Here is a 12,245-nt window from a genome sequence, read left to right on the forward strand (position 1 = left end):
ATTATGTAATTTTAAGGAAGTTGGTAATGTTGAGCTTAATGCTAGTTCAATGGATTTGAGTGAAGAACAAGGCGATTTTGGAATCAACACTGCAACGGGGAGGTCCTATGGGGAGTCTGTATAATTTCGATGGCGTTGATGAGAATGATGATGCCGAGATGGTGAATTCATGGATTGTTTGGAAATGGAATAAGTGGGAAAGAAAATGTGAATCAAAATGGAAGTGATCAGAATTAAGATGTAGATAATGATGAAGTTGAAGATGAATATGAATAAGATGATCTTCTAAGTAACCAATGCTCAAACCACTTTACTCCATGATTTATTGCTAATTAATTCTTATTTAATTAACCTCTTAATAATGGAGGAATATATATTATATGATAATTGTTGTGTAGTTTATTGTCAAACATAGTCTCATTTTTTCCGCTATATATTTGTTTTATCCTAATTTTTATGGTTTAATCGAAGTTTTATGAAAAATTATAAAAGCAACATATTCAATAAATAATTTTAAAATAGTAAATATTCTTTTCAAATATGTAAATTTGTCTACTATTTATATTAGTGTGTTTATTTCGTGTGATTAGTGGATTTTTCTACGTTCTAATGAAAATATCAATTCATCCCTTCTATCGATATTAAATCCATGAAAATGTGAAATTATTCCGACACGAACCAAAATTTAAAACAACCATAGTTTTATTTAAAATTTTGGTTTTTACTTAATTGCCATAATTATTGGTTAAATGAAAATATTTTTTTTTTTTTGAAACATTCATAGGTTTTATTCAAAATTAATCATAAAAATATGTTTCCGAAATTTTTTACATATAATTTATCTGTCTTTATTATATTATTAGGTTAGAAAAGAGGGCTGCATGAAAGGGAGGGTGGTAAAATTACCTCCAACATGTCGCCAATGTTAACTATGAAGCATTTGGGAGGGGTATAACGGTAATCGAATTCCCGTCTTTCTTAATCTTCAGACCTTCTACTTCGTTGATTTGGAGCAGAATCGTGAGTCCAACGGGGTCGGAATGAGGCGTCAGTCCGATCACCTTCTCTGGCTCCGGGCAGGGTGGGTAATAGTTCATTCTCATCGATTGATTGCCCTCCTTGAACAACTCACTCAACTCTCCCTCTTTTATCCCCAACGCTTTCTCAACTCCACCAAATATCGCCGCCGTCACATCCTTCACCGCCGCCGAGTACTCCTCCAATGTCTCTCTGCATACCAATACAGTTTCATAATCATTTCCTAATTCTTTTTTAATATTAATTAAACTAATCAACATTTGTTTATGAGTCCAGAGTTCAATTTCTAGGAGTTTTATGAGTTTGAGAATCACTTTAAAAGTTTTGCAATGGAAGGAATTATCCAACCTCAAAGAGAGAGGAAGATTTTGAAATAACCGGGGTTTTCCTGAAATGTAAAGGCGATGTAGCGATGAAGAAAATATCGCACCAATCCAATATCTGTTCTTTACTTCTAACGAAAGCTTGTCCAAATCCTTCTACATCTCCTTCTATCTGCCATAGCTTTTCCTTCTCTTCAATCGGAAGTTGGAACAATTTCTGCATTTCCATTTTCATTATCTCCATCAACGAATCGCTCACTCCATGCTTCACCAACTGTAATTAATTTCACCGATCATTTTCAGATTCTGCTTACTAATTAAACACATAGAAACAGAGATAGAGAAAGGAGATATTATGAACCTAAAAGAATCCCCAGTTTTTGCAGGCGGAGTGAAGGCGAGACAATTCGGAGTCCATTGTATGATCGGAGCGGAAGTTGGACATGTCGATCACGGGGATTTGGGAAGCGGAGGTGATCGGGGAGTGGTGGAGGAGATCGGGGCGGGTGTATCGATGTGGAATTTCGGTGATGGGGTGTTTGGGTAACTCTTGAACAGAAGGAACTAGAATGGAACTTCCTAACCTTAACGTGTCGATCTTCTTCTCCTCCGCCATGCATGTGTTCCTTATTTTTCTGATTGATTGATTCCTGAATTTCTGTATGAAGATGGTGATGAGATTTGATTTCGATTTCTATATGTTCTTCAGCACATTATTCATGCTTTTGGATGTTTGTGTGTATCTATTATCATTAATGTATCCTGGCGCACTTAGGACCAAAATAACTCTTTGGTGGTCAAATATATAGTGCCTTATCACATACATCTATTTGCTTCTGTATAATGTGAGATTCCTACCATAAATATTAGTAATTTTTTTCTTAAGAACAATAAGAAGAAGCAAAATAATTATGTAGTACTAAGTCACAATACTCGAGTAAATAATAATCATATAATACACTAACATCCACAATAGTCAAATTCAAATATATTATTTAAATCTAGTAAGAAAAATGATGAATTCATATGACAATTTTAGATTTTGAGTTGAAAAGCAATGGTTAGGTTGAAGGAGGGTGAATTCGCATAGCGTCGAGATAAGTTTTTCCGTCGAGTGTTCGAGAGAAAAGGCCCTTCACATACTCTTGATATGTCAAAGTTCGAAACAAGGGAGGAGAATGTGGTGTGATGAGGGATGGTGTTGGCCTTATTTCCTTCTCCAAACTAGGAGTGTAGAAAGTTGCTATGGACAGCCTTTCACTCTTTGAGTTCACTGTTGCACAATGCTCTATGCTTTTGTATTTCCCATTTGTTACCATCTGCCATACTTATAATTATTATTAAATCAAAGCAATATTGAAAATATAGTCTACAAAATTTTCCAAAGACGAAAACAGATGGAGAAGGTTGGAAAGCTCGAAGAAAAAAAGTGTGAGAAATAGAGGTAAACAAGTAAATAACGTCAACTTTGCTCGGATATAAATTGAAACTTTCACAATTAAGAGAATTCAAATTCTTTATAAAATAAATGAGTTACTCGCCGCATTCTAAATTGATTTTGAGATAAAAATTCATACAATCCAATAATCTTTCCATTAATAATTTTGTAGAGAATTAACAAAGCATAGTCCAAATTACTACTCCAATCAAACCTTCAAACCAAAAAGTAAATATACATTTTTTTAGTATTTTTTAGTATAACAAATAGAACTTGAGTCGAGTAAAGGAATATACCGCCAATTATGTTGAACTTTATTTGTGTTTGACAAATCACATTAATGATATAATCGATTGTATAAATATAATTTCTCATTAAGAATTAAAATACTTGTGTTTATGTTAAACCACAATTTTAGAACTAAATTTAATATACGTTTTGTATTTCAAAAAAATGGACTAATATTTGTGTTTTCAAGATAAAGTCATTAAAAACACCAACTATTTATCTAACAAATCTTTAATTTTTCATATTTGTATCTAATTAATTTCAAATTAGGTGTGATTTAAACCAAATGATTAAAGACTTTTTCTTAAAATATTACAAGTTTAAAACCTAATCTAAATAGATATAAGTTTCAAAATATATTAGATAAAGTAATGTAACTTCAAAGAAGCTTTGGTCTCTTGAATATTTAAATTTTCACATTTACAAAATGGTTTAATATTTTGATGTATATTTGAGAGTAATTTTATAAGGGTTAGAATTACTATCCAACCTAATTCCTTTAAAGAAAAAAAAATAGTCAAAATAGTTACTAAAATTAAAAATATATATTTAAAAAAAACAATTTTTACTCTAATTATCATTTCAAACAAACTTATCAATAATCACTTAAATCAATTCGTTTAATTTGCAAAATTTTCATACTATTAAAATTTGTTCAAGTGATTTTGAGAATAGAATGAGTAATATTTTAACAAATTAAAAAAAATGTTAGAGATATATTATAATAACAAAGAGACGAAGACATCACATATTTTAAAAGGTTGGAAATTTATGGTTTTTAAAATCAAGATTGTCTACTAAATTAAATAAAAAGTTAAATAAATAAACCAAACTGAGTTTGTCTTTCATCCAATCTTTTATTCCATCGAATTATCCGATCATGAAAACGATGCAAATTTGTTTTTTCTTTTTTCTAGAATACTTTTATATCTTTTAATATGGGTGTTCGAGAAAGAGACGGGTGATGTTAAAACACACCTAAGTATCATCCGTTACAAAAATGAAAAATATCACATTATACTCATTTATTTGTTACATCACAAATATTTTATTTTTATCATTCGCTAAATTATAAAAAATATCCCTCAACTTTTATATTTGTTTTAAAAATACACCTAAACTTTTAAAAAATTTAAAAATACACTTAAACTTTTGAAAATTGTTCAAAGTTAATTTTACCCATAGTTTTAAATTGAGACCATTGAAGTTTTGTTTAAAAAATAACTATCAAAAGTTTTAAAAATACACTTGAGTTTAAAAAATGTTAAAATATATTATCGTCTATTCAAATTTGACATCAATTTTTTCACCAACTAAAATCAAAATCAAAATTTAAGTTAAAACTATATTATTAAATTTATTTGAATATAGCATAATAGATCACGAACACAACCAATTTCAACAATTATGATTGTAATTAAGTTAATTGTCAAATAAAAATATATATTTGACTACCAAAACACACTAATAGTCTAGTTTTTTTTATTTGATCATTATTGTGAGATTTTTTTTATACTTTTTTTAGGAGTTTTTTTTTAAACTTTATAAGATTTTGTGTAATTTAAATTATTAAATATAGATTTTTCAAATAAGTAAATTTATTTATTATTTATATTATAGAGTTCTTTTAAAAAATATCTTTTTATTTGTGTGTTATTGTATCGATTCACCCTAAAAAATATTGATATAAATATCCACATATTTATAGAAATTTAAATTTAAATTTTAGTAATTTTTATTTTTGAGAGCTTAGAGATTTGATGTAAAAATAGGATAAATGGAAATATTTTTAAAAAATTTATAAGTTTAAAGTACTTATTAAATTTTTCAATAGGCATTTTTTTTTTAAGATTAAGGGCCTTTATTATATTATTAGGTTAGAAAAGAGAAGTGCATGAGAGGGGAGTGTAAAATTACCTCCAAGATGTCGCCAATGTTAACGATGAAGGCATTTGGAAGGGGCATAACGGTAATCCAATTTCCTTCTTTCTTAATCTTCAGACCTTCTACTTCGTTGATTTGGAGCAGAATCGTTAGCCCAACCGAGTCGGAATGAGGCGTCAGTCCGATCACCTTCTCCGGCTCCGGGCACCGCGGGTAATAGTTTATTCTCATCGATTGATTACCGTCTTTGAACAACTCACTCATCTCTCCCTCTTTTATCCCCAACGCTTTCTCAATGCCGCCAATTATCGCCGTCGTCACATCCTTCACCGCCGCCGAGTACTCCTCCAATGTTTCTCTGCTTACCAATACAGTTTCATAATTATTTCCTAATTCTTTTTTTTAAAATCAATTAAACTAATGAACTTTGTTTTAACCTATAATGGATTACTTCTTTTTATTCTCACTTGCTTAAATTACAAGATTAATCTTTGCTTAGAAAAATTTTATAGGTTGGTTGGTTTAATTTTTATGAGTTCGGAGTTCAATTTCTAGGATTCATATGAGTTTGAGAATCATTTAAAAAGTTTTGTGATGGAAGGAATTATCAAACCTCAAAGAGAGAGGGAGATTTTGAAACAATCGGGGATTCCTGAAATGTGAAGGCGATGTAGCAATGAAGAAAATATCACACCAATCCAATTTCTGTTCTTCACTTGTAATGAAAGCTTGTCCAAACCCCTCCACATCCCCTTCTCTCTGCCATAGCTTTTTCTTCTCTTCAATCGGAAGTTGGAACAATTTCTGCGTTTCCATCTTCATTCTCTCCATCAATGAATCGCTCACTCCATGCTTCACCAACTGTAATTAATTTTACCAATCATTTTCAGATTCTACTTATTAATTAAACACATAGAAACAGAGATAGAGAGAGGAGATATTATGAACCTGAAAGAATCCCCAATTTTTACAGGCGGAGTGAAGGCGAGACAATTCGGAGTCCATTGTATCATTAGAGCGGAAGTTGGACATGTCGATCACGGGGATTTGGGAAGCGGCGGAGGCGATCGGGGAGTGGTGGAGGAGATCGGGGCGGATGTATCGATGTGGAATTTCGGTGATGGGGTGTTTGGCTAACTCTTGAACGGAAGGAACTAGAATGGAACTTCCGAACCTTAACGTGTGGATCTTCTTCTCCTCCGCCATGTGTTTCTTATTTTTCTGATTGATTGGTTTCTAAATGTGTGTATGAAAGAAAATGGTAATGAGATTTGGTTTTGATTTCTATGCTTTTCAGCACATTCATATTTTTGGATGTTTGTATATTTGTTATTTATAATTATACAAAATTAATTACGTGAGATGAGATCCCTACTTCAAATATTGTAATCTTTTTAATATTCAATAAGCAAAAGCAAAATAATAATTATGCATTACTAAGCCACAATTTTTGTTTTGAAACATTCAAAAGGAAAATTATATTTGAGTAATAGCTTTGACACTTTTGGAACTTTGTGAACTTTTTTTTTAAAAAATAGAAAATTCTTGTTTAGATAAAATGTGTTGTTATTTTATAATTTTCTAGAATGTTATACATCTCCCAACAAAATCTATGGACAAAAGAAAATTTATTATTCACGATGTTGTCGTGAAGTAAAGTGTAAATAAATTCTATCATTTGTGATAATTCTCGTATCACATCATTTTGTCGTCCAAACTATGTTGTATTCAATTAAAAATTGTGGTGCACTAATTCATCTTTTTCAAAATATTATGAAAATATATTCTTTTATATATATATGTGGTTGCTTTATGTATTGCTCCACTTTGTAAAAATTCAAAATCAAATGATACTTAGAACGTGGGTTTAATTTGGGTTTTTGGTCGAGGGATTTTAAAAATATGAATGAGAAAGTAGAGATTTGTGAAGTTCAATGCTCCTTTCGTCCAATTAGTTTGTGGACTCATCATTAAAAATATATTTTCTTACACTATTGATTTAGGTAATTTACAATTCTGTAGACTTCACAACTTTTTGTTTCTTATTATTTTACACCATTACCAAGTTTACCGTAAACTATTTGATAATCAATTAAAAAGAGATTGGACAATGGAATCCAAGAATTTGTTCTTCCCATCTCTCTCTTGTGTTAGGACAAAAGGAGAAAAAAAACAAAAGAAGTTGAAAAAAGAAAACAAATCTATTTAAGAAATTATTTCCTACCCACTCGTATGTACAAAAATAAACAAACAAACAAATAAAAGTTTTAAAAAAATTACTCATCTATAAATATTAGATTAAAATATTCATCATAGCGTTTGCAATGGGATACTAATTAATTTTATACTTTCATTCATCCAATTTCAAATTTAGGTATTAGACTTTCAATACCTATTAAAACAATCTTTTAAGAAAAAGCAATTGCTTTCTAAAAATACAATCATATTTGGTTTACTTTTTCTCTAAATTAACAAATTTAAATGTTTGATGAAAGTATAAAGAGAAATTAAATCAAAACTACAATTGTAAATAGTTTTTTTTTTAAAAAAAATTTGTTGGCTATATTTGAAAATGCCACTCAATTAGTTTTAGAATCAAATTTTAAATAAAGAAAAGCTAATCAACATTTTTTATTAGGAAATTCTAACTTGATACAAAATTTGCAATTGAACCAAGTTCAAACATAAAACACTTTTGCAACACCTTAACAAATTAAATTATGAAACTTGAAGTTGAAACTATGGAATATTATAACCTCATTTTATCTTTAGAGGCCTTTGTAAGTTGTAACCTAAGGCTTTGACAATAGAACTTACACTAACTCAAAGAAAATGTGTACTTCAACTCATTTACTCAATATCAAAGTGATCAAACCATCCATAACAATCATATTTGATTTTACTCAACTATTCAACAGCTCCTTTTAGGGATTCTATGATAAAAAGGAATTACAGCACTAGTTTATTGCTCTAACATCAAAATTACAAAAGACTAAAAACATTAACTGAAATAACTATCTAAACATTTGATCCTAAATTTAGAGCAAGCTGATTTGCTGATTTCCCAGCAGCTATGTGGCAGCAACTACAACTTACCTTCATCTCTAGCCACTATCTTGAATTTCCCCGTTAGTTGTTGCTACAAGCAGAAGAGATAAACACAAGTTCAAACCCAGAAACCAAATTACAGTAAGTTTAATTACCCAAAGATATTTGCAGAATTAACTATTAAATGCAACCAAAATAGATAAATACATACATATAGCTCACATTAGAAAGTCTATTGACAAAGACAAGTACTTCTCATACAAAAATTTCAAACTCATTCCTAATTTCCTACATTATGGTCTATGGAAGAACAATCATTCTAAGAACTCTACCTAATTCAACCCTGTTTATCATTTTAACTAGATTTAAATACTGACCCTACACATCAATTAGTAAAAGCTCATTTTGACTTGTTAAGAACCCAAAGATATTGGCAGAATTCACTTTGCTATTGCATGCAAGAAGAACAAACAAACGACTGCAAACAAAGATAGAAACTCATCAGACATGGACAAGTAACATGGATAAGTACCAAGCCAAAGTTGTTTGACCTATGCAGCACAACATATTTAGCTCAAAGGATAAAGAGCGTGAATTTACCTTCTTCCACAAGTCTGTATGGTTTCTACAAAACCCAGCTACAATAGCACCAGATCTTCTTCCTTCTTGGTACTCAATGCATAGATCCTCCTTCAACCCACAAGTAACATGAAAAGCCAAACTACATTTAGGCTCTGAGCAGTCAATAGAACAACCGCTAGAAGTTTTGCAGATATAACATTTGGTTTTCCATCTCCTCTTCAGAATCATCGAGCAATCAATCCCTTCTCTTCCTTCTGGGTCCTCAAAAAACACCTCAGGAACATAGAGTCCACAAACAATATGAGCCCATTGGCCGTCGTTCGTGGGCTTCATGGCCCCTCCTTTCAGAGGACATAGGCAGCATGAAAATGGTGTTTCTGTAACCTTCTTCTCCGTCTTGGAAGACGAAGAAGCTAAGCATTGGCTACAGAACCAATCTCCTTCTGGTATACTCTTTACAAGAGGATTACCATAACATGAAGCGTGTACCATCAAATCACATCCATCGCAGAAGACAATTGGATCTGAAGGATCCCCGTCTGTGCTTTGACAAATCGCACAAAGAATCCCATCATCTTCCTCTTCATCTTGGACTGTTTCAATCTCTTGAATCTCCATTTCAACATCAGAAACTTCCTTTTCCTTATCCTCTTCCTCCTTTTTCTCTCCCTCTAATTCTGATTTCGATATGGATTCTTCCTCCAGAGGATGAGGCTTGTATTCAACATTGAGATCCAATGACTCCGGGGCAAAATCAGGGTGAAGGGCCCACACCCTTTTCTTGGTGGGCAAGCAGTAAGGAGAAGCGTCAGGAATTAGGAGCAACGAAGAATCACGAGACTCCTTTCGCTTCTTCGCTGGGAGGGAACAAGAATCAAGCGATTGATCCTCCTTCTGACGATTTTGTTTTTGTTCTTGTTCTTGAAGGATTCTGAGCCTTTTGAGAGGAGGTAAGCCATGGAGGGAATCCATTTTGCTCTGCAACTTCAAGTTGGGGTTTCAACAAAGGAACAATGAAGAAGAAGAAGAAGAAGAAGAAGAAGAAGAAGAAGAAGGCGAATGAATGGGGTTGAAAATTTGGGAAGGAATATCATTTTAGTAAGAAATTGGGTTAGGGTATTTCAAAATCAGAGTTCCCGCTAACTGAAAAAGTGGAAATATTTTGATAAATTTTGAAATGGGGAAACTGGAGAATGAATCCGGCGGGGAAGAACCAAAAATCGTTAGTTCAATTCTTTTTAGGTTTTGAATGAATCTTTCTTTTTGTTGAAATTTCCAATTTTTACGGTTTAGGGAAATTGGCGCCAATCTCCCGCTCTTTTTTTCCCAATTATAACGGGTCGGGTTTTCTCTAATATAACCCGTAACGGAATTCCAAATTTGGTCGTTTCTTTTTTTAATATCATTGTGATTTGTGATTCTTATACTCTTTAAATTATTAAATTTTAGTTGTTGTGCATTTTATAAACCTTGTATTTAATTTTCTTTCTAAATTAGTTGGATAATATCGGAAAAGCTAAGATATTATAAAAAGTATTCGAAAAAATGAAAAAATAAATTGATATTTCAAATTTAAAACTAATTTATATTATAAATATTAATATACAAATTTACAAATATATATTATGTTAGTTGTCATAGCCACGTGTCATTCTTTTGATAATCTAATTCAACCTCTCCTGTCAAATTGTTTATAAATAGTGATATTTTGTGGGTTTATAAGTACAAATAATATCTATGAGAATTATATGAAAGTGAGAGAAATTCAATTTTCTTAATTTATTTATATTTATTTATATTATATATTATTATTTTAGTATTATATTTTTTCAATTTTCGTATTCTAGTTGTATTTAAGATTTATTGAAATTATAATGACTAGTTAAAAAAAAAATCTAATATGTAATTCACATCCCTAATTTCTCTCCTTGTCAGTCTGCCTTCTATAAACAAATTGATACAATAGTCTTTCATTTATAAAATATACACCATAATATTCAATATATACTATACTTAGGTGGAATATATGAAAAACAATGCAAAATGAAAGATAGAATAAACGAAGTGAGAGATTAGAAAGTGAGAGAGAGGTGTAGAGGGAAGATTTTTTGAACAAAATAACCCAAATTTTCTTTTTTGAAGGTGAGAGAGATGGTCAACTTTTCTTTTTCTTTTTATATTTTTTAATATATTATCAATAATGAATATGGGTAAATTAGTCTCCTTGGACCTTATATTTGTGTAAAATATTAGTCAATTTAGTACATTTCTGAAAATTTTGAAAAATTTAGGTCAATCTTGTAATATAATATATAATTGGGATAGTTGCAAATTTAGCAATTAAATTCAAATTAATTAAGTATATAGCACAATTTTAAAAAATTTACAAATATAGCAAAATTTGTCAAATTCTATCAATGATATAAGTCTATCACTGATAGACCATGTTGCAAATATTGGTCTATCACTGATATACCATATGAAATCTATCAGCGATATAAGTCTATCAGTGATACTTTTGCTATATTTGCAATTTTTTTAAAATGTTGCTATATCTTTAATTATTATTGCTAAAATAGTCATCCATTGCAATTTCTCTTAAAAAAAGAAAACCTTTAGCCCATCCAATGAGTCCAAGCTAGCTCCCAACCCTCCTTATTAATAATTGTATTAATTTAATATGAAACCCTTTCAACTTATGCCATGAACTTGAAGCGTGAATTTAAATAATAAGGAAACATCCATCTGGATTTTACTTCTTCCTTCATCTTGATCGAGAAACACTGAGATTAGTCCCAAAACTTTACTTCTTTCTTCATAGCGGTTGAAAAAACTGTTTGATGGCTAGTGGGTGGTTAGTCAATTTTCGTGGCGATTTTTATACAAAATCACTCATGCGCGACCCATGATCACTCCTACTTCCAAGATTTGATGGTATCGTCCTACAATAGCCAAACCAATCTTTAGATATTCGAACAACCCCGAAGTATATTAGACAATGAGTTTATGAGAAGACAAACAATAACCCTAATGAGAAACACACAAATGATGAGATTAGAGAGAAAGATGAAAAGTAGTCGACATTGAACTTACCTTTTTTATTCTAATAAAAAATTCATGTGGGGTAGAGGAATTTGAACTGCAAATTTCTTGATCCTTAGCATTTACACTTATCAGTTGAATCAAACTCAGACAAATTTTCTTACGAAATTGGTATTAGTACAATAATGTATATAACTCTACAATTCTCAGTTTGATGGATGGCTTACCGTCATAAATGTCATAATTCATTTAAATTGGGATCAAATTAGGTACTAGATCATGAAAACTAATAAAGGTTTATGTAGCAAGAAATTTCAATATATATACTTAAATAGTGTGTGTATATACAAAATATAGCAAAAATTTTATATTATATCAATGATAAACATTGATACAAAACTTCTATCTATGTATCAATGTCTGTTGATGACACTAATCAAAATTTATAAATGTCTACCGATATCTATTATTGATCAAATTTAAAATTTTGTAAATATTTTCAGCACTTTGTCATTTATAATAATTATCCTTATTGTTATTTTACCATTTTCTAGACGTATCAAGGTCAAACTATCTATTCAATTACTCGACTAGCTAAGATA

General features: G+C 30.6%; 2 protein-coding genes across 2 annotated transcripts; both read right to left on the bottom strand.

The window, feature by feature from the left end:
* Window positions 1-849: 849 nt before the first annotated feature.
* On the bottom strand, window positions 850-6,284 carry LOC101203495 (protein SRG1). The gene is given in 9 exon segments (XM_004145963.3): window positions 850-938; window positions 941-1,230; window positions 1,387-1,424; window positions 1,426-1,635; window positions 1,723-2,055; window positions 2,426-2,680; window positions 5,005-5,329; window positions 5,585-5,832; window positions 5,920-6,284. Coding segments are annotated over 9 exon segments (2,031 nt in total). The 5' UTR covers window positions 6,178-6,284; the 3' UTR covers window positions 850-864.
* A 1,506-nt stretch (window positions 6,285-7,790) lies between these two features.
* LOC101203744 (protein Jade-1) lies at window positions 7,791-9,807 on the bottom strand. The gene is made up of 2 exons (XM_004145964.3): window positions 8,620-9,807; window positions 7,791-8,110 (listed from the first exon to the last, which is right to left on the bottom strand). The coding sequence occupies exons 1-2, from the start codon at window positions 9,571-9,573 to the stop codon at window positions 8,057-8,059; spliced, it is 1,008 nt and encodes a 335-aa protein (XP_004146012.1). The 5' UTR covers window positions 9,574-9,807; the 3' UTR covers window positions 7,791-8,056.
* Window positions 9,808-12,245: the final 2,438 nt, after the last annotated feature.

The sequence above is a fragment of the Cucumis sativus genome, chromosome 4 (genome assembly GCF_000004075.3).
Source record: "Cucumis sativus cultivar 9930 chromosome 4, Cucumber_9930_V3, whole genome shotgun sequence".
NCBI lineage: Eukaryota > Viridiplantae > Streptophyta > Magnoliopsida > Cucurbitales > Cucurbitaceae > Cucumis > Cucumis sativus.